This window comes from Psittacula echo (genome assembly GCF_963264785.1).
Source record: "Psittacula echo genome assembly, chromosome: 2".
Classification (NCBI taxonomy): Eukaryota; Metazoa; Chordata; class Aves; order Psittaciformes; family Psittacidae; genus Psittacula; species Psittacula echo.
Genome location: NC_137737.1, coordinates 44,443,967 through 44,467,194, shown reverse-complemented (window position 1 = coordinate 44,467,194; position 23,228 = coordinate 44,443,967). Strand labels below are relative to the sequence as shown.

At 39.8% G+C, this 23,228-nt stretch overlaps 1 protein-coding gene across 1 annotated transcript in view; it reads right to left on the bottom strand.

Moving 5' to 3' along the window:
* Nucleotides 1-3,596: 3,596 nt before the first annotated feature.
* The window catches only part of SVIL (supervillin), a 75,355-nt gene continuing 55,723 nt past the window's right edge, over nucleotides 3,597-23,228 (bottom strand). Inside the window, exons 24-41 of the mRNA XM_080611685.1 lie at nucleotides 22,680-22,857; nucleotides 22,223-22,395; nucleotides 20,830-20,985; nucleotides 19,930-20,066; nucleotides 19,270-19,417; nucleotides 18,997-19,142; nucleotides 17,943-18,118; nucleotides 17,698-17,842; nucleotides 17,090-17,366; nucleotides 15,043-15,194; nucleotides 13,739-13,844; nucleotides 12,430-12,637; nucleotides 11,689-11,822; nucleotides 10,832-10,987; nucleotides 10,287-10,430; nucleotides 5,940-6,061; nucleotides 4,975-5,130; nucleotides 3,597-4,853 (exon numbers count right to left, since the gene is read on the bottom strand). Of these exons, the coding sequence (XP_080467811.1) occupies nucleotides 4,767-4,853; nucleotides 4,975-5,130; nucleotides 5,940-6,061; nucleotides 10,287-10,430; nucleotides 10,832-10,987; nucleotides 11,689-11,822; nucleotides 12,430-12,637; nucleotides 13,739-13,844; nucleotides 15,043-15,194; nucleotides 17,090-17,366; nucleotides 17,698-17,842; nucleotides 17,943-18,118; nucleotides 18,997-19,142; nucleotides 19,270-19,417; nucleotides 19,930-20,066; nucleotides 20,830-20,985; nucleotides 22,223-22,395; nucleotides 22,680-22,857 (2,801 nt within the window). The 3' untranslated portion in view covers nucleotides 3,597-4,766. The remainder of the gene's footprint in view (nucleotides 4,854-4,974; nucleotides 5,131-5,939; nucleotides 6,062-10,286; nucleotides 10,431-10,831; nucleotides 10,988-11,688; nucleotides 11,823-12,429; nucleotides 12,638-13,738; nucleotides 13,845-15,042; nucleotides 15,195-17,089; nucleotides 17,367-17,697; nucleotides 17,843-17,942; nucleotides 18,119-18,996; nucleotides 19,143-19,269; nucleotides 19,418-19,929; nucleotides 20,067-20,829; nucleotides 20,986-22,222; nucleotides 22,396-22,679; nucleotides 22,858-23,228) is intronic.

Sequence of the window (23,228 nt, the reverse complement as noted above, 5' to 3'; positions counted from 1 at the left end):
CATCCTTAGAGCACAAGATTTGGCATGAAAGAGCTTGGAGATTCAGCCCCTAATGCTGATCTCATGTGCCTGCTGCGTTGGTGCTTGTGCACATTGTACCCATTCCCCAAGGAATAAAGGGCAAGAAGTATCCAAAGGCAAAGTAGCTGAGATGCAGGAAACATGGTGGTGTGCACACAGTGTATGGCACTCTTTTTTCCTCTGAAATATGCTGCATGTCAGGAGAAGCACAAGCCAGATATAAAAGATTTGCTTTTCTTCAGCTTCAGTTCATGCAGTTTTATGGGCTGGCTGGGGTTGCTTCTTCAGTGACTCTCCAGCTGTAGAAGTAGTCCCTGCATGACTGGCTCCCAGTCCACCCTTCTCTTGGCCACCACAGAGCACAGAGGAGCATGGAGGAGGGCTGTCTTCCCCATGAGATAGGGCTGCCAGCTGCATGCCTGGTGAAATACTGACACTTGGCTCCATACTTCCCCCATCTACCTGCTAGTCTCACAAAACCAAACTGGAAAATCCTACACAAAACATTCCTGATACAGAGGAGGTCCTGGGGCTGCCAAACCCACAGTTTAAGACCACCTGTGAGTCACAGAGCAAGTGGATTGCCTTGCACCTTTGCTAAACCGAGACACTGATTTTGGAGAGGTATCAGATTCCTTCACAGGTAGGGCAGGGGCTGGCCAGCATGACCTCTGGAATTGCCCTCCTGTCCGTTGCTGCTCCATCCTTTTCTTCCTGGGATTTGGCATACTTACTGCTTGGGTATTTGGGCCATGCCTCTGTCTGTGGAGAAGTTTTTACATTGTTCACCTCCAAGTTCAGAAGTCAGCACCCAGAAAAATACTGCTAGCAAGAAGCCAGCACAGCACACACGCTAAGGCTTAACGTGAAGGGAAAATATTACTCAAGTATTTCAGCTGGATTTTAAATATTATTATAGGACCAGGATAGTTGGATTAGATAGAGAAAAACTAACACTATGACAACAGTACCATAGTCACAGGTTTTAACAAAACTTAGCCAAAGAGCCAGCGTGAGTAAGGAAACTGTACTGACTCTCCAGACTGTTCTTTGTGCAGTTTTAGCTACTAACTCACCAGGATAGCAGCAGAAAGAGGAGTTACTCACATTTAGTTGTTCTTCCAGGGGCTCATCTTCCTGCACGGTTCAAATCACGGAAAAACAACATAGAATTAGCATTAACCTTACAGGGCATATAAATACAAGACCAGAGGAGGAAGAACCAACCTGGTGTTTCAAGCGCTGCACCCCAACCTCGTTCATCCACTTCACAGATCAGTTCGCACATTCAGTCTCAAGAGGAAGGTTAAAGGTGTTTATCTACCCATGCTGGCCCATTTGTCTCCAGAGGCAGTTCTGACTGGCTGAGCATCATCCCTACTCTGTGCCCAAACGGGCCAGACAACGCCTTTAACCTGTGGGCTCTGCAGAACCTGGGCTGCACTGTGGCAGCCTGCTGCTTGCCTCCAACACAAAAGCACCTCAGGCTTACAGAGAAGCTCAGAATCAGCTTTCGCCAGTTGTGTGTGTGTGGGTCAACAAGTCCTGCTCAGCTAAAAACCTGTTTGGAAGACTGGTGGGACACTGGTGGACAAAAACCAGCTCTCCCAAACTGTTAAAGATTAGTATTGTTTTTTAATCCCCCTACCTACTTACCTTCCTTCCATTTTCTCTCCTCTTCTGGCTGAAGCATACAGGCTGCAGATTTTTCAGACATAATGTTTTATTTGCTGATTTGGCACAGTAATATATCCACCTTTCCAGCCCATTTCACTGCTAACAAATCCTTATGTGTGCAGGAATGCTTGTGTAATCAAAGAGCAGTATTTTTAAGAGTTAGTATTGAATGGTTTAAAACCACAGGAGATAAGAATCATGGCTCAGGGCCTGGCAGCTGTGAGACTGACAGAAAATGCAGAATGCTGCATTAAAGGTACTGCCTTTTTCACATACAGGGTACCTGTACCACATACTTTGCCTCTGAATTCATCCTACACATTAAGAGTGTTCTTGGGGGTCTATTTGAAACAAGGAAACAGCACTAGATAGCCCATGCAAACAAACAAACAACCAACCCCCTACCGAGACAAAACCTGTTTCAGCTGTATTTTCCATACAGGGCTGTAGAAACAGTTCAAGAAGGTTTTAATGGCTCTTTCCAATTTCCAACCATAACTGGCATCCCGGCAGCAGAGAGGGAAGGTAGCACAAAATTAAAGCATAACCCACAGCTCTGACTGGGGCCTTACACTGACTTGCTTTTCTGTTGTCAGCTTCACATTTCAGGAAAGCATTTTGGTAAATAACAAGTATATTAAGGACAATAAAATACTCTATTTTCTGTAAAACCCTGAAGCTTCCCTAGGCACTGTTGTTTCAGTGAAGTACTGAAGAAGGAAGTTGGGTTCTGTGTCCTGGTTCCTGGAACTGGGACATGAGATACCAAATTGTGTAACAATTACAGGAACTCTGAGAGCTGACAGCTCTGAATGATGTTTCACTGCCTGCAGGTCCCTGTGCTGGCTTGTCGTTTAGTTGAGAGTCTAAAGGCTTTAAGGGTGGGTGGATGTTGCCCTTCAGCAGCACTTAGAGGACTGACGGTGTTTTCAAAATCAAAAGCAAATGACAGAGGAAAAACCAAGGTCAATCATGCTATGCAAATCATCTCTCTGTTGGAGAGAGAAATCAAAACAGAGGAACCTGCTACCTCCATGGTACAGACTAAACATGAATAAACAAAACTTAATTCCTGCTTGATTTTATCACCAGAGAGAGGGAAGAGGAAAATATGTGGGTGCAAAAATACCTAGATGAATACAGCAGTGACTTTGGAAACCTCTCAGTGCTTGAAATAGAAACTTGTCGCTATGAAGCCCTGCATTTTCCAAGCAATAATGTATCCAATGCAGAAGACGTAGCTGAGGACTTCTGATGAACTATGAGACATCTAAACACCTTTTTTTTGCTGGAGGCTATATATGAAGCATCTTGGCTCTGAATGCTGTTGCTACCCTTTTCTTGGGTTATTTCATTTCAGCTCTTGACAGAAACCATTACAAAGGAAATACACCAATGCTGAAAAGTGACCTGTAGTGTCTATGGTCAGGTGAATAGCACTTAAGTATTTCTAGGCTTTGCATTTATTTACTTGAATGCTAGCTTATAACTTATCAACCCATCGTCAAAACAAGATTAATTTTAACTACAGAGCAATATTTACTGCAGATCTTGGTGAAATCTACACCCCACACATTCAAAGATCTTAACTCATTGCCCTGGGCCTAGGAGAATGACTACAGCAACAACTTTTTATGGAGGCAGGAGGAGCTCTGAACAGCTGCAGGGCAGAATTAAGCTTATACTGGCAGGAATGAAAATGTGAAATCCATTGGTTGCCAGAGGGGAACCACACGAGTAGTTAACAGAAATGCCAAATGCCTGAAACCATTTCAAACAATAGCAAATTTTTACTTGATTCAATGTTCTAATTAGCTGAATGAAAATGATTTTGAGTCTGGTGCTTACTGAAAGAATGGACACGATGCCATACTCATTTTCAGTTCAAGTTTACTCCCAATTGCACAAAGGTTGAAAAGATTTTTTCAGTTTGAAAACCAGCACAATAATTTTGGTTTCATGTATAAAACAGGGAAACCCAAAGGATGCAGGAGTTGGGTGACTGTTCCAACATTCAGCATTAAAGTGTTGCATGACCTGATTTTATCTCATACATTGATTACTTTCTACATTATCTGCTTCTCAAATTATAACTCTGTACAACACCTGCAGATAGCAAAGATTAAAATATTTTGATAAAATACCACCTTATGGAAGGTTCCAACGACTCAGTACAGGTTACAGTACAAAATAGTGACAAGTCAGAGCATTGCTAAGAGTTTATTCAGAAGCTTTTACTTTCGGTTCTTATATCACAAAAGACATGTTTAATGTTTACAACACGGATTAGAAACTGAGATGTTTTTATTTCTACTATTATAAAAGTAATGTAGGAGACCATTCTAAGCCATCTTCAAAATGCAGACCAATCTTTTTTTTTTGGTATATAAACTGTACACAAAAAACAAGGCACTATACATTTTTGGATAATAAAGTATAAAGGTTGATTCACATAGTTTCTCAAGAAATCCATGCTATAAATACAAACGCTTTGTTCAGTTTAGCACCTGAAGCAGCACTGAGGACAATTCATTAGCTATTGCAAAGAGGAATTTTTCAGAATGCGTAGGAGATACATAGTGGTGGTATAGCTAATTTAGTACAAGCAACTGCCATCCAGCTACTCTTCTGTAGTTTTGACATGAAAGTCTTGGAAGTGAATATATATTGCATTGTTAAATACATACTTGTTCTATGTGTTTATATAAATATAAATTCTTTGTAATCCACAAACTAACAAAATAACACTTTACAAAGAGAACTTCTTCAAAAACAAAAATGGCAAGTATTGTATATAGCCAAAGGACACCTGCCGCAGTAGCTCAAGAAACTACTGTTTAAGTGCATAGGAGAGTAGAGCTTAACCACATTATCTTGAAGAGTCAAAATTGAATTCCATTTCCGAAGAGTTCTCTTGGCCTTTTATAATATTACACACCTCCAGATAGGTAGTCACTAATAACTTCAGGTTATTTCTATTTATTCTGTAAATGTGGGGTACAATTCTTCTAAAGGGCATAGAAAGTGAAAACAGACATCCCTTTAGTATTCACTCCAATAAACACAACTTAGAAAAGTCCTTTTGCCTTCTTCAGATTAACCTGCTTCCAAGACGGCAGTGCATTGTACTCTTCTCTCGTCATCTCTAATGCAACCTACATTTAAAAAGAGAGGACATACCACTAGTAAAAACACAAGTAGCAAAACTGGCAAATAACTTCATAGGATGGTTAGATACACATGCACAGAGTAACAGTGCACCTATTCTCTCCTTACCTCAAAGTCCTCATCTGAAAGATAAATTTCAAGTTTCAATGGGTCAACTCCCTCAGGTAGAGGCCTAGCTAAGAGATCTGCTAATGGATACACTGTTTTACACAGCTTGGCCAGCACATCCTCCACAAGGATTATCTGATTAGAAACGTCTGCATCCTGCAGGGAGAAAAGGAAAACAGAGAACAGGATCACAATGCTGAAACCATCTGCTCTCATTGCAGTCTGCAGATGGCATGGGATCAGCCTGCACTGCCTGGCCCAAGGAGCACAAAGCTATACTTCTACTTCTGCACACAGCCCTTTCCTACAACAATTTCACAGCTAAAAGAAGGCCTGTGATTAGCAGGACACCCTGTACTCCTAGAATCTTGGTTTAAGGTTGAATTCTGTGTTTAGTCATGAAGTCAGCATTTTCCACTACAGATGGCTGCAGAAGACTTACAAAACAGGAAATGTCATTTGCTTTGAGATGCCCCTTGACTGAAGGCTTTTAAACAGTCTCATGTAATTCAGCTGTGATTCTGCTTCCCAGGTGGGGTAGTCAATGCTGGAGCTCTTGCAGCCAGTTGATCTTTTGTGAGGCATTTTGCTCTCCTGCACTTTGAGCCTGAAGGGCAGACCAGAGCTGTAAGTTGCTGTGTGCTTCACATGATTGAAACAGTTGTTCTGCTAAATTCTAGCACATCTTTTTCTAAGAGATGATTCAGATAACACTGTCTTCCCATTTCTAACAAAAAAGAATGAGAAGTTACATGAAAAAACAACCAGGAATGCCTCTGATATCCACACTCCCAGTCAATATTTAGACACATCGTTATTTTATTTCCTGTGCAGACTCCTGAACTGTACTTTTTAAGTTCATCCTCTGGATTTTGGGGCTTGACAACACAACCAAACAATGTTACTGACAACACGGGACACAATTACTAGCAGTAGGAAACAGTCTGTGCAATGAAAAGATTTACCATTTCCGTGATCTCTGCGATGTCCTCCCTGTGTTCCCAACTTGGAAACATATTAGTGAAGGTCAGAGGCTCTAGGCCAGCATGAATTAGATAGGATTTGGGGGGCTTCTTTACATTTTTCCCTAAAACCAGTCAAAATAAAGAAAGAGAAATTACAAATGGTACCATATTTTGCAATGTCACCCACTATCTAAAGTTACCTTGTAAGCATGTTTAATTGATTCTTTTCTGAAAAGCGGAATTAATCTAAGGCAGGAAGAATAAATTTCACCATTATGCTTTTTTTAAATGCAGTATGACACCTTTTAACATCTTTTTTGGTATTCTTAAATCTGCCTTTTATGGTATCTGATTTAACAAGATCAAACCATGTATGCTGAAAATGCCCCCCCAGTTACTTCCTAACCCAATGTTATTTATTCTCTTATAGAAATAGAGTTAGAATAGAGTAAGCAGAGTGTGATGGTCTGAAATTAGCCAAATTCAGGTAAATAAAACCTTCTGGTATGCTCAGAAGTGTCCTGCCAACAGCAAATAAAGCTTAAGCTTGAAGGTTTAAGTGAGATACTGAGATATAACTCAGATATTAAGTGAGATATTAATATCTCAGATATAACTGAGATATTAAGTGGGATACTGAGGTGTAACACAATAATTTTGGTATTACAAATTCAAAGCAATGAGATCTGAGAGTTAACAGAGACATTGCACTAGCTGGATGGCAGTTACTGATGATTTTTCAAAGTCCTGCTTCTTTAAAACATATATGTGTGCACACTACACAGGATATGGACATAAACCTGCCTCGGAATGCTGCTATATCAGATTAAGTAGTTACAGTCATTATGCCAAGTACTGGTAGAAAAAGGCCCTACTGGTTGAATGATTTAATTCCCCAAGGATTCAAAAGCACTGATAAACTCCAAATATTACTGGAAAGAGGTAGACAGGCAGTCAGGGACTGGGAGGAGCTATCATTCAAAAAATATTGTACCTTCATCTTACTTAGATGCAAACAACTCAGTCTAATCAAATCGTTCTTCCAGATAGGCAGTGGAAAAGCTGAAGAGGTTGTGAAGTCCAGGTGAAACTAACAGAGCAACACGATACCACCTCACTTCTAAGGGATGTAGCTGCCTAAAAACGAATTCTTGCAGAATTCTGTTATTCCCTACGTTCAATCTCAGAGCGTCTTTCATGCACTAAGATTTTCTCCGAAGTGTGTAATTCTATTACAGAAGACCCTGTTTTTCACTGTATTCTCTACCTGCACTTGATGCATGTGGGCTGTCAGGCAGGAGGGTCAAAAAGAACACAACCCCCTCCTCCCTGTTGCTGAGGAGCACCCCAGAATACTCATGTAATAACCTGTGCTGAATGCAAATGGAGAGCCTGGCTGGACATTGCTGTTCCACTAGATCTACAAAGCCTGAACATTACCGGTTTGGATTTACATCAGAAGTTGGAAGCAAACTGGTAAGAGAGAATATGTTCACAAGAAACTGAATACTAGAGTTGAAAGCTCTGTGGAGTAGTCTAGCAAATGTATTAAAATGTGAGTGTGTTAACTGTACAATTTAGGCAGGAGATTTATCATTTGAATATTTGATTTTAAGTCTTCTCTCCCACATATTTTCACTGCGGTTTATTTCTTCATTCTACTAGGAATGATTCAAGAACCACTTAAAAACTTTACATTTAAAAAACGTGTGAATCTGCTCTATTTGCACTACTCCACTCTCAGTAATTCAGCCAAGAAATAAAAGGAGAGTGGCATTTGCTAATGTTCCGGTACAGGCAAGATGAATTTGTATGTAAACATTTTTATTGCATGAACTCTGCCCTCAGCACAAGCTGATCTCCTCACTAAGAATTACTGAAGGGCAAACCAGACTTTTCCCTCCCTTAGCAGTCTGCAGCTCAGCTCACCAGACTGCTGATTTAGCAGATAAAACCACAGAAACACTTTCAAGATATTTTGACAAGTTAAATAAGATTTATGCTCAAGGAGAACTGATAGGCATATTCATGAGATATCCAGAGTTGCCAATCAATCTCTTTCATGCCATCATGTGGTTAAACTTTGCAGGCCAGGAAAAGAAAACAAAACAACAACAAATAAGCCCACAAAGCTGAGGGTTGGAAAGAGATGAGGAAAGAAATGGAGAGAGAAAAATAAGAAAAAAGCATTTTAATACTTCTGATCACTTAACTATATTCTGGTAGTCAAAGCAATTTCAGCAGCATTGGTATCTCCTGAAATTCAATTTTTCTCCACCTTGATAAGTAGCTGCACATAAGAGCTAGTCAGCCCTGACAGCTTGATGCAATGAAATTTTGACAGTGGTTGACAGAATTTCAGATCGTGAAAATGACAGACCACCATGACAGCATAGTTGGAACAGTAAAAAAACTGCTAAAGACGTTCACATCTGTTTTAGCATAGAAATAGTACACGTAGAATCAGTCTTTAACAGTAGCAAATTTGCTCTGTATCTATGCAACCACACAGCCCAAAGCTCTTGAGAACTACCCCATCACAAAAAGGAAAAATGCCACAACTGCTGCAAAGTCATGGCCAGAAGCAGAACAGTAAGTACCCAACAAAAAAAAGTTTGTCCTATGAACACATAAACTTCAGACCCCTGAGGAGTCACTGAAGTGCTTTCCACTGTGCATCAAACTCAGATGCAGCAACTTCAATCCAGTGCAGAAGGTATTAAGCCTTTTTCCCGTCATTGAACTCAATGAAGTTCCAGAAATCTGTAAAAGTATCCAAATCTCAGCATGTGCATCTTATTCCATCTCTGCTGGGGCCAGAAAACATGATTTTCATTATCGAATTACAGCACTGTATCAGGAACTCTGGAGAGAACAGGATCTTAGTTCCAGCTCTCTCATTAGCCTGCTGAGCATCTCTGGGTACTTCGTTGCATGGATGCTGTGCTGACATTCACTTCTGCTGTGAAGCACATTGTATGAAATGATTTCAAAGAAATGCATCTTCTCACTCCTTCTGACTTGCAAAAACTGGGGGTGGTGGAGAACAAGTAACTAGCCTCTTCTTTAAGGAATTCAGCAGTAACTGCCAAAGACTCTTTCAATTACTGCCCTGTCTTTAGCACCCCATTCCTAAACAAATGCTGCTGTTTGGTAGGGCAGTGCCAGGGACACCAGAGGATGAACCATGCAGAGCAATAACATGGTCCAATAAAGATTACATTTCACTGACTCCAGTCCTAGTTTTCAGCTGTCTCTTGTCAAGTGTTACTACCGCCTCTCAGTGACACAAGACAACTTGGTAGAAACACAACACCTGCTCCTGCTCCTATTCCACCTCCAGATTGTGAAGAAGACACTGGCTTATCCTTGTAGGGGTGGAATCCAGTATGGATATTGCTTTACCTCTTCAAATATACAAATGTCTATGGAAGAAGATGACAGTTACCACCAGCTGTGTCACAAGTTATAAAGTTTATTTGCTACAGAAGAAATTTGTGGCATAATGAGGTCTCGAGGTCTATAAGTGATCAGGATTTTCTTGCAAGAGGACATAGTTTGCACCAATTAAGGCCTAGTGACTTAATTCACAGTGGGAAACTGCTCTGAATTCACAGAACATTGGCTTCACTTATGCCTTCTCTCCTGGATGGTAACCCCTATAACCTTTATTCATTCTCTATCAGAAGATGCAAGGTGTGTTCCTAGCCTCACATAACCTTAGATGAAGTAGAGGAAAGCATTACAGTGTCTCAAAGAAACTCTACTAGGGCAGGAAATAGTCTAGTCTGTGTACTCTCAACATGATGATCAACTAAAGCCTGAACCTGAGTGGCAATAACTCTGTCTTGTAGAAATGAGCACAGAGATGTAGCTCTGTCCTCCAGCATTTCCAACAGCCATCTGTTTCCGTGTAAGACTTGTTCTTGATCTTCAAAGTCTTTCCACTTCCCTCACTAAATCAAAACCCAGTTACATCAGCAGGCAGTATCTTCATTCAGTCCTTTGATACACAGAAGGATATGAATTCTAAGAGAAGCTAGACACAAAGCATTCAGGTTTAAGAAGCTGTGTTCTCAGAATTTACTTTTAGGCATCTGATGTCTGGAGTATTCTCCCAGTGGGAACACAGCAAAGAAATAAAGCCTTTTCTCTGAGAACTGAGTCAGCAAAGTATCTTGGCAATTTGGGAACAATACCATTACTGGGCAAACTGCTAAGAAGGAGTGTAGAATGTATTCTCAAATACACTGCTGTTTATCAATAATGTTGGGGGAGCACCTGAGTACCTTTCAGCTGAGGACAGTAATGCTTGGAAAAGCAGGACATACTCAGACAATCTTTTACCTTTGCAGTATCGGAGCACTGTTTCCATGGCGCATTTCCTGTCTGTAGCCCACCTAATGCGAGCTGATCCAGCAATTTTGTTTTCCACAGGCCACCAGCCTTGCCACAGGTACACTTCATGGTGATTGTCAACAAGGAACAGTGCTATACAGCCAAAAAATAACAAATTCACCATCAGCCACTTGCTAGTTCTTAGAATCCCCTACACAACCCCAGTCTTGCATGATTCCCAGGATCAGGACAGGATCACTTCAAAGCTTACCAATCCCTTTTGTTATTCATCCAGCTGAACCTCAGCTGAACTCAGATTCTCTGATATAAACAATGTATTTTTATTGCAAACTTTTTGGACACCTACATTTGATTAGTTCTCAGCATCTTTATAATGGAAAAATTACTGCTATTACTAACTGCTGTGTAAGTATCATATGCACACATCTTCCTGAGACAAATCACATTATCAGTGATTACAGTTACTGACTCACTGCTCAATGCAGGAAACACTTATCTGCTTTCCTGTTACTTAAATATTTTAAAGCACATACCTGGCTGTGGAGCAGTATAAAGATCCTCTTGCAAGAATGGCATGGAATTGATGACAGCAGGGTCTCTTGAAGGGTAAACATACTCAGTGGCTGAAAATTCTCCAGATGAACTACTGAGGCTGAACAGGCGGGGGGTGAAATTAAACTTTCCAGGATCTTTAAAGTAAAATATTTAAGAAGACTTTCAATAGAAAATGCCAGAGATGAATGTAAATATCATTTTTTTAAAAGTTGGCTTTAAGAATGACTGTAATTTTTCCAGTTTTTGAAAAATCAAGAAAGATGACCAGATGTGCTGGAGGACTAGCAACAGCTATGAAGAACTTGAGCTAAAAAGGCTGGCTGCCATCAGATTGAACCTGATCCTGGCTGGTTACTACCAGCCATTTCATAACTGGCTGTTTTGCAGCTTAGAGTGAAGCAAGCCCATCTCAGAGTTTAGTTTTCAGATGACACATTTTCCACTTGGTAAGTCAATTCTCCTGCTACCTTTCCTGGCAGTTTCAAAGCAAAGACTGGACATGAATTGTGTGCAGAACTGCCTCCTAAATCTCTTCAGAAGAGAAGCAAAATGCGTTGGTAAGTGTTAACTGTTGATCTGTGCAGCATGAATACAGAGGGGCTGTAGAAGGGGGAGAGAATAAAATGAATTGGTTTTCCAGCACTTCCCTTCTACAACAGTATTACTTAAGTCAGTAGAGTTTTGGAAGCATCTCTCTGAAGGGATCATCTGAACTACCAAGATGTTCTTCAAAAGCTTTACATTTAATCTCACATACAATCTTTACATACAATCTCAGAATATCACAGACCAGTAAAGGAAAATGTGAGTGCCAAATCCAGGAACGCAGATCTACCTTGCAACATGCAATCATAGGCCTTTCGATCTCTCCTTCCTAATGCGTCCCAGAATCCCAAGGGCTCTGACCCTTCATCACATTCATGAATCGTCACCTTGCTGCTGCTGTGCAGCCCTGCCTCCAGCGGACACCTACAAAACACAGAGAGAGAGTGAACCCAGCTTTCTTGCCCCAAACACAAACCTTCTGGCCACTCACATTATTAGAACCCAAAAGCACTCTACAGGCTTGTTGCACACTTCATGTCAACATCGGCCTTTTGAAAATTATGACAAATTTATCAATACACAAGATACGGAATTTCAGCAACTATTTCTGTGCCATTTCTGATCACATTCCCAGTGGAGGAGATGCTCACGTGAGCTGTCAGTAGGGATTCTCACCTCTTCCTTATACCCAAGGCTTGATTCTAATCCTCCTGCCAACTAGGAGTTAGTTTGCTATTCAGATATTGAGCACCTGCCTTCAAATGGAAAGAGATTACAATATTTTTGGAACTGTAATTAGAGCTGTAGGAAGAATAGGTGCATTTGACCTTAGATGAAAATGATTACAGAACATGTTTTCCCCACTGCACCGAGTCAACTACCCATCATTCCTCCTCCTTACCAAGCATGCACATGTTGCAGATGTACTCAGGGGACAGCTTTAGTTAATTCAACTTTTCTTTGAGACAGAGTATTTTAAGTCAATTGGTAGCCTCTATAAACATCTCCAAAATATAGGTCAGAAACTCACTGTTCTTTTATCTTATTGGCTGCTGTTCTTCCTACATCCTTGGTGTGAGATTGTGCTTTGCAGCCATGCCACAGGTAGATAAGAGCTTTATTTATATTGAGGACAATCATGGATGTCCGGGAACGCAGGCTGCTGCAGTGACATGCTACTTCAAGTAAGTTTCCTTCATTGGGAACTTCTCCTCGCACGCAATATAGCCTCCAGTCACCTGGAGCAGACAGGAACAGTGCAGCAGTATTACACAGTCACATGGGATTGAAAATCAAGACCTCTGCTCTGGAACAGCTATTCTCATGCTGATGAATTTCACATACTGCATGCCTGTATTACCACAGAATCAACTAGCTAAGCATCAGGTTCGTCTAATACTACTTAAGAAACCCTGTTGCAGAAAAGATGCCTTCTGAAACCTTGCTACGAGAGTACAAGTATCAAGAGTTGAATAGTTTAGCACAGAAGAAGAGCCTGCTCTGTTTCATTCAGGGAAAAAAGGGAAACAAATACAGTAGTTCTCCTATTTGGCTCCTCCTTCCCTGTGCACCTTAGGCACAGGAGGCCACATTCAGATGAGAACTAGTACATCAGCTTTTAAAAGGGCATGTAGTGATAGGTCAAGGGAGAATGGCTGTAAGCTGAAAAAGGGGAGATTTAGATTAGATATTAAGAAGAAATTCTTCACTATGAGGGTGGTGAGGCACAGGCACAGGCTGCCCAGAGAGTTTGTGGCTGCCCTGGAAGTGTTGAAGTCGAGGTTGGATGGGGCTTTGAGCAACCTGGTCTAGTGGAAAATGTCCCTGCTCACGGCACAGGGATTGGAACTAGATGATCCTTAAGGCCCATTCCAACCCAAACCATTCTCTGATTCTATGATCTCCAAGCTACACTTGTACTGAAATTCTATCTCAACTGCAGCATTCAAGAAATACATATTGCAAAAAGTAATGAATGGGTAACATAAGCTTACAGTTCTCCTTGGAGCAGGAGGACTGCTCATGAAAACACTCTTTTTCCCAGACTATGTAGAAAAGAACATATTTTAAAGCAAACAGGCACTTTGCTTAATTACAAAATAACTAGAACAATTTATATGTGTTTCTATACAATAAAGTCAGCTTTCCCTAGAGTGACAAAATCTATTCTATGTTCAAAGAAGAAACAAACTACCTTGAAACAAAGCATTGCAAAGCTGTCTCATGGGTTTCATGGCATTCATTTCTACAGAGTATGGTAGTTGAGACCGAATTCAAAGCCCTTCACAATAGGTAAAAAAGGATTTTGGGGCAGAAGCTCTTAACTAACAGTAATTTACTTTGTGCATTTTCTTCTTCCTCTTCCCTTCTTCCAGCATGCACAATCATCCCTCCTTGGAAGCACTGCAGGAAGCATGGTGGTTCTTTCCCTTGAAGCACTTGTACCTGGAAATTGAAAGCACCACTCTTCGTTAAAAAAATGCAGCAAGTATACAGACTCTGGAAAACGAATCTCTGGGGACTACTAAAAATTATACAGTTATGGCCACCCACAAGGATGGCTTTCCTTCTACTTTACAACTTCTGGCTATTGTTTAATTTACCATATATATCAGCATGCAATGGGTTTCATATGTGAGCTGCATATTAAAAGAAACCTCTAGCTGGAATTCTACAATCATAATTTTTGGAGGATAAGGAATACCAAATAAACATTGATTTAAATTAGTTTAAACTAATCATCATTTGAATTTTTACAGGATTGGGCCATCTAGTCTGATGTTCTTTGAAACTATTATGGGGATAATGTAGGAACTGAAATTGGTTCTCAATTTGATATAAAACTGTTTTTTATGAGAACATGCATGTTCTTTGCTCATTAAACATTGCATTTTTATTATGAAACTGATAGAGCCAATTGCTATATCAGCTATATTGCACAGAATCTCTCACTCTGGATCAAATGTATTTATGTAACACTTCTATGAACTCCTCTCTTACTGGTCATGTCTACATTGCTGTTAAAAACCCCTAATTACAACATTATCAAAGTACAGAAACTAACTTTAAACTTGTATGCTGCTAACAGTCAAGCCACAACAAAGTCCAAGTCCACCTAAAGACAAAGCAAGCTGGCAAGCTGTTTGAGCTTCAAAGTAGCTGCATCTGCAGCTCCTAGAACCTCTGGAAACCAAGATAACCTAATAATATAAATACAGAGTAAATAAATTGAAAATTTCAAATGTATTTTCATGCCTTGGCCTGGCTGAAAGTGCTTCTCCTGTTCTTAGCACTAGGAAAACAGTCCTGTTATCTGAACATGTACTTGAAGTGAAGGCACAGATTTGTGTAACTGTGCTTCACCTACTCCTGGAGGGAGAGCAGATATTCTCCTTCAGCCATTCTCAGAAATATAATCTTTAGAAGTGGGATTTGGGAACGACAATCCATAAAGGAGCTTATGTGTCTCTGGAAGCTGGAATAAAGCCCAAAGTAATTTTGAGGTTTGGCTATTTGTACTGAAAAGAACACCTTTACACAAAGAGAGGAGATAAAAAAAAAAGATAATCTGCATTTACCAGTAGTGACTATTTAGGCAGGCAAGTCTTACCAGATCTGCCACCTAGGTCTGCAGAAAGCTCACCTGTGCTCCTCTCTCTTCATCAAGTTCCACTGTCATCAATGCTGATGTCCCTTTCTCACTCACTGTGGAGTGCCTTCCTTGCCAAAAGAAATACACGCATTTCTCTTTTCCAACAGCCCTTACTTGTTGATCTCCTTTTTGCCTGCTTCCAACTGCAAAACAGAAAGCACATGCCGAAGAAAGTACTCTGGCTATAGGTCTGGAAAGCACATGGTTTAATCTGATCTAAGCAGATCAGATTAAATTCTGGATTATCCTATCCAGAACAGGAAAGATAAAATGTCCAATTGGAAGAGCATTAGGTCTCCAAGCCAGTGGGTCCCCGTGCAAAGTAGGCCTTGTCTCATCAGGTGGACGTAAGCCCACAGTCAGAGAAGCCTGTGCTGGCCAGAAAAAGAGATGTAGAAAGAACTGGTACTATCTGGAGAAAAATAACTGTCATCACTTGAGCCAATTTGCATGTGAAATGGTATGTCCAGTCATGTTACCAGAAGACTGCATTATGGCTCATTTTCCACATTACACTCTGTTCTTTGGCAGCAGGAGAGTAGCTGGCTGATGAGTGATACTGGAAACAGCAACAGTTGAGAAACATACAGGCCTAAAAGAAAACCTTTCTTGGTAAAGTGATATTAGAAAGGAAAACTACAGAACAAAAGAACACCAAAGCAGTATTTTGCAGTCATAAAAAAGTTGGGTAAGCTTTATTTATTTATTTTTTAGAATTAACTCAGTATTTCACGTTGGACTGGATAGTGGGTTAGCAGTGAATGGTTTCTTTTGTTTTAAAGGATCGGCAGTTAGTTATGATAAGCAAATAATGTTTTCAGCAAACGAAGTTAAAAAATACAACCTGTTATGGAATATTATACTCTTTTCAGTGAATAAACAGATATAATGAAAACAAAGGTTTAAGAAAAAAAAACCCAAGAGCTTTAAAACAGATTTAAAAAAGAAATACAGAAACTTGTGCCTTGATTTCAGCAATGCTGAGCAGCATCCAACTGAAATACTTAGGAGAAAGCATCCTGTTTTTTCAAGTTGAGAATATCCAAGCCACCAGTCGCTTCTAAAATTTATGGTTTTCATTCTTATCTGTACATTCAGCCCATAAAAGTACTGCCTCCTACATAGAAATTTATTCTGCTTCAGAGTAATGGAATATATTTTCATCCATTTGGATTAGGAGTCTGTTTACAGTTCAGTATTAGTTTTACCCGCTTCTCCCAGGATTTACAAGCTTTTGTATTTTTCTTGGATTGGCAAGTATATGAACTCGACAATCCTGAATAAGACCTTCCTACGTGTTTTGGCTAAAAGCCTAAATCTGTATAGCTGTTGTACTGCTTTCAATCAAGTTTAATATTTTCCTATTTGGTACAATTCTTTTTAGACTATTTTACTTATCATAAAAGCCACCTATTCTTTGTTTAGTGCCAGAAGGGAGAGTTACAATACATTTACCTGCTGCTTTCAGGCTCTTTGTCAGAACACTGCTATAATTTTCCATCTGAGACTGAATTCCATAGCAAAGGGCTTCCAGAAACAGCAAAAAGGACAGCACAGGCAATGAGTTGGCAAGGGCTCTTCCTGTCATTGTTACTGTTCTCCATTACCCAGCAAAGGCTTTCCTTGTTGCTAAGCCTACCTCTCTTGCAAGACATTCAAACACTGTCATTAGTCCAGCTGCCTAGTTATTTTGGTGTTAAGCTGTGGGCACAATTCTGGCTTAATGAGCTGTCCTGTGACCACGTACACCACCACTGTTAGGTAAAAGCAGAGATGGACAGTATTACAATTTGATGTATGAAAAATAACTACAGCTTCTTTTTTTTCCTTCCTTTTTTTTTTTTTAATGCTTTCTTTTAAACAATATAAAATAAGAAGCTGTACTTCTTCATGGCCTAGGAAGGCTAAATTAGCATTTCTAACCTTTAAAACAGTTTTACATCTGAAGAAGTCTAGATTTGGATCTCACCACTAACAGCAGCAGTTTTAGCTGCACTTCTCCATGTTTCAGCAGGATGAAATGGAATTGTTCACTAACCTGTAGTGCTCACCATGTACTTCCACTTCACCACGTATGTGTCTCCCTCATGGAACTGCCCTATGCTTTGTTTAGGCAGCCTACTATAATCAAATTCCAGGATGTGCCAGACATCCACAGATGCAGTGATAATTTCAAACTGCCTTCCATCTCCTCCTTCCACAAGTCCATAGCCCCGGCCAATATTCATTCCATCCAAGACTGTGCCTACAGTTGTTTGAGGCACAGCCACCATTAGCATGACATCATACGGTTTAGAGTCAGATCTGGATTCTTCCTGTCAAAAAACACAAGAGATTTCTTTGAGCACAGCTTTTTGCTTCTTACCCCACAGTTCCAGCCAGTTTGACTCCTGCATATTTCAGTACTTTAACATCTTGTCATCACTGGATGCCTTGTCAAAGCCACCTTGGCAGTATTCACCCAGCTGCTTGGCACTAATATAAAGCAACTCTGTGGGTTCACTGTAGGTGATGATGTTCTGACCATTAAAGGTCAAAGCTCACAAGATAAAGAAAGTGCTCTAGATCGCAGAAAACAAGCTTCCCTGGCTTCCATCCCAGCTAGGTCATCTAGCTTGAAATACCTAGCATGCTTATTATATGCACCTTCTGGTGAAGGGATTCACTAGAGTTCTTCTCATTGAGTTTCTTCAGCTCTGTCCAATCAAGAAATTTTTCTTTGAACAATATTGTCTCGTTATGTTCTGTGAGTCTGCCAAACACAGCCCAGTCTGGGCGTCCTTGTCCCTTTCTGTGTAAGCGAATAAAAGAAATAGAATCAAATTAAACCCTGTGAAATAAGGGCAAGAAAACAAAGTTTCTGCAATGAGACTAAACTTGAGTTTCAATACCTGGGTATGAGAGGATTACATTCCCCTGGGTCCAGAGGATTTATATCACAATTGGAGTAGTCAAAGGTGCCATTCCACAAGTGTTTTGCTAGCTGGAATGCCACTTTTCTTTGTGCTAAAGTAACTTCCTTTCCATGCCATACATATACTTCACTGCCAAAATCAAACACCAACACCTAAAAACCAAACCAAAAAGAAAAAAAAATAATTAAACAAACAATCTACCATTAGGTTAGGTGATACCCTGATCCTCCAGTCTCCTAGTGCTGCAAGCTGGCAGTATGTTGCATACAAACTCCTCCAAATATCCGAGCCTCTGCAGTGACACTAACAACCAGCACTGCAATGCAAGTAAGGCCAGGTCAGTGGTCTGCACTGTGATATCTAATTGTTGAGGAATGGAAGCAACTATATAGAGAACACTATGAGGTGTATCTTCACGTGGTAGCTAAGTCACTAGCTGATTAGAGATCTCTTATTACTAAAAACCTGATTCTGTTGCATGACTGATGGCTGTCCAGTCACATTAACTTTCACTGACATTTAGACCTTTGCTTCTTCCTGCAGCCAGAGAAGGCTGACAGAACATACAGACTGGGTAACCAGCTCAGCAAACAGGCAGCTCCTTGAATATTTTCAAGAAAATGCATTGTGTCTTTATTTTGGAAATCTACTCTCATTCCTACTTAGATGGGTGAAATTGTTGTTTGAAAGTGAAAAGTCTGCTTAAGACAGAAATAAAAGCAGGGGCTTATTTTGTTTTGTTTTTCCGAAGTGCTACCTGTTTTGTACTTCATGACTTTGGAGTGAGGCACTGTTGATGAAAAGATTTACACTTCCTAAAATAAAATTTCACTTTAAAGATAACATGATCTAATTTCTTGAGACCTGCAGCACACTCTACAAGCAAAGCATTCAGAAGCTTTTCAGAAACACAGAGAACCCAATTTTTAGTGAGCCTGGTGAGCCTCTCCATGAGCATTTGCAGTTACTGAAAGTCGCTATAAGCTGTATGTTCCTGCACTTACCACAGGAGCTGTAAGTGGCACAATACCTCTTTTGGTTGTAGCAGGGTACATTTTGGCACCTTTCCCCAGTAGTCATCCTCAGGAATAAGTTTATCTTCTACGAGGCGATAAATGCAATTTGTTTCTATTATTGCAGCTTCATACATTTCATCTTCTTCGGGACTTCCAGCAGCTTAAGGGAAAGATTGTCACAAATAATAAAAAAAAATATTAACATCCAACTGCCTTTAGTAAAGAGAACAGACTCAACTATTTTACTGTGATAAAACATCAGATACTGTAACTGTAAGAATGCTTACACTGATAATTTGTCTGTCCACCAAGGAGTTTCCAGAAGTCTTTGGCTGCATGGGTATGGGTATTTATTCCTTCTTCTATAGTCTGTATATAAGAAGCTCTACAGCCAAGTTCCCTCTTTGTCTGAATTAAAGTTGCAAGTTCTGAAGCCTAAGAGATTAACAGTTATCTGAATAGGATTGCTTAAGTCTTTTGAATACTTGTGCATGTCTTGTTCAGGGAGAAGGCAAAAGTAGATAGGAAATAACAGAGCAAATAGTAGGAAAAATTGTTATTATTTGTTGCACTAAATAAACAGACGCTAGAGAAAATGTTACAGAAATACATTCATTTTTTCATTTGCCTTAAAACAAGACTTGCTTTAATGAACATGGGAACACAAAGGACATCCTGCAATTCAGACTATTTTTGTGTGAGTCCAAATCTGTTTCCTGAGGATATCCTCTTTTCTCTTGAAGCTTCATAACCTACACACTCCTATGTCAGCTTTCATTCAGTGCACAGGCTAAAACATATTTACGGGAATCCTGCGTATCTACCTGTCACTGGCTATCAGTTACATGCCACTTTTTGAGACAACTGGCACCAAGGCTCAATTACATCAGAGACATATACCACAACAGTTCTAAAAATAAGTAGCAGAAAAATCAACTAGTACTAACCTTTGCTTTTTCTATGACATTTGCAAACTCTCCTACCCACAAGAAACATAAATGTGGAGTTAACAACAGGAAACAGTCTCCGCTGTTCAGTGACGAGGCCCTTGGTTCAACTAATCTTGTTTGAACATGTCTTCTTCCTAAAGAGAAAACAAAGCTAATTATATTCCTTTGGCTACTGATATCAAATGCCAAGATCTAATTTGTTTTGACTGGAATACAAACAATCCCAACACATTTAGCAAAAATATATGGAAACTGTCCATAAATGACTGTTAAAGAAGAATAAAAAGTCTACTGCCGTGGAAAAAGAGTTTACTCACAGGAAACAAAAAATTGTTGCCTCCTATCAACTAGTACTACTATTATTTCCTGCTCTTGCTTCAACAACTTTGTGTCCTTCTGGAAAGAAATTAATTAAGTAAATGGTAGACAGCAGCCAAGTTCCAGAATCCTTTACATTTGCTTAAGTGAAGCTATGGCACAGTTTCTGTAGGCAGCAAAAAGTTGTAAGAATTTTACTTTGCTAAAAAAGTAGCTATTATTTCACAGAATCAGATACATTACTAAGTGCTGCAAGGGGAAGTGGAGCAAGAACACTGTCATGCCACTTCCAAGTTATACTGAGTACTAGAAGAATGGAAAAGTTCAAAGATTTCCACAGGAGTGCCCAGAATTCCTGAAATATTCGGTTTTCTTCTTGGAAAACACACACCAGTGAACACAATGCAGACATATCTGTAAGGTTTTGCATTTGTCACACAGTTCTCTTATTCTGTTAGGTTTTGGACATCAGTCTTGAACTAGAGATCTACAAGAAGTTAAGCATCCAACTGTGGTAGCAACTCCCATATGTTACAATCAGCCTAGCATGTATTGACAGTAAAAGCAGTTCTATCATACCTTTAATTTGCAGCAGCATTAGCTTCTTGTATGGCACAGCACTGTTGTTAGAGTTTTGCTCTGTAAGATTAACGCTCCGCAGGCTAATGTTGCTGAAGTTCTCTTTGCTTGCCAAGCCAGCAAGTGCTACCTCTGAGAAATTTGAGTTTGTAGACACTTGTGCATAAAAAGAAGGTGGGGGAAAAAAAAAAAAAAGAACAAAATTACTAAAAAATAGGTTGTTACATTAAAAAAAACCAATTATGTATTTCTTCCCATTATTTCCAGTTTTTCTCCTTCTCAATAACAACAGCAAAACCAGGTTGAACTCAGATTAACTGCTAGCCCAAAAGCTTTTTTAGGGTTTAGCAGCACCTAGATTTCTAGATATCATCCAAGAGTAAACTGGCAGTGTCAGAATTACGGCACTTGGCAGAAATACCAACTTTGCCAGGAAACGTGTCTTATCCAGCGTTTTGTGAAGTGCTGTGTAGATCTTTAATGCCTTATAATTGATTCATGATAAAAGACAACACAGTAGCCAAGGCTAATTAACTAAAATTCCCTTCAAATTTGTCTCAGCCAGTGTGATGCAATAGCCATTTACATTTCAAAGTCTTAGTCATGTTTTACCGTAAACTTAAAGCCTAAATTCTTGGCTTCTTTTGCTTATTTCTCAATCAAAGACTTTATGAATCTGTAACTCTGGGAAATGCTTCTCATCAAATGTCAACAAAAGTATTACACATATAATTAGTGTTTTCATCAATGCAGACAATGTTTAAAGATGATGTCTCTTTATTCAAGTGTAATAAGTAAAACTTGCACCCGAAATAGTAAAAGTGGCTTGACAAACCTTTGAATAAGTTTTACAATAATGTCTTTTGCTGTCTGTTGTTAGGACAAAGCAATGTCACAAGTAAAACACACAGCCCTGCCACAGAGCACTGATCCTTTATGGAAATTAATCTTCTGGGGTCAAGAAGGCTAATTCCAGTTTCTGAGAGAAAACCAGGACCCAAAATTGAGGCCAGTGTACCTGAACAAAAGTTTATCTGTTCTTCCCAGCTCTCCTCCTCAGCATAAAATAATGTTAGAGCTGCTTGCCTTAATCTCCTGTCCTTGCCCTGCAGGCACAATGGCACTCTCTCTGCACAAGGTGACAGGGCAAAAAGTAAATAATTAAACCTATGCACAGGAGGTGGCTGTAGGTAGCCTTCCTGAGAAAGTGACACATGCACTTCTCTCCAGCCTCCTAGGCAGTCTACATTCAACCTTATACCTCAATCAATTTAGTGTGTCTCAGAGAATATGTTCCATTTCTTCAGCTGTGGTTTTAGTGTTGGTATTTTTTCTTTTGTTTTAAATTAAAATAGCAAGACAGTATCATGTACAAATCATCTTGTTAGCTTACTTTTTTCTACTTTCATTCGCTTCGATTCCATGAAGGCAACATTCAGTCTTTGTTCAGTATACTCATGAAGAATATCTTCTCTTGCTGCCAGCATTTTCAGAGGATTTCTTGAGGACTGGACTCTGCGTGTAGGCCTGACTGCTCGTTTGTGCTCTGCTACAGAAGATATTAACCTGAAAAACAAGCATTGCTTATAACCATCGGTTAATTTTCTGAGTAAGAATCACCTAACGACAAGAGATTTGCTTTAATTCTGGGTGTGATATTTATTAGGAAATTAGGATCAGTTCCTTGATTCATACAGAAGAATGATTTCAGAAATACGTAGCAAACCAGACATGCTGAGTACTAAAGATATCTACAAGATGACTTTTAGCTGAAGATTTTGACCACTGCCCTGGGTCTGCATTCAAAACAATGGAAAAATGAACAAAAAACCAAACAAACTGGTTCTTACTTTGGTGCATAAGGATCAAAGATGGCATCAAAGTCCTCATCAAGGTCCAAAGGCACTGAGGAAGAAGGGAAATCCACATGGCGATAAAATTTGGAAAATGTTTCATCATCATCCAGCTTCATCACCTCTTTCACAGATTTTCCTGTAACTGTCAGCACTGTCTCCTGCATCCCAGCAACTGCAGGAAAAAAACACCTCACACAATAAATAATCAAACTAAGTTTCTAACTCTAGAAAAGGTAAACACGGCTTGTTTGATAACTGTGGGGGTGAAAGCTTTTTTGGATGGTGGTGGTGTCTTTTTTGCTGGTTTTGTTTGTTTTAAATTGATGGAATTTGAAGGACAGACGGTAAAAATGTCAGTTGGAAAAGAACATTAAAAATGAAGCATAACTGGTACCCATATCATAGAATCATAGAATAGTTAGGGTTAGAAAGGACCTTAAGATCATCTAGTTCCAACCTCCCTGCCATGGGCAGGGACACCCCACACTAAACCATGCCACCCAAGGCCTCATCCAACCTGGCCTTGAACACCGCCAGGGATGG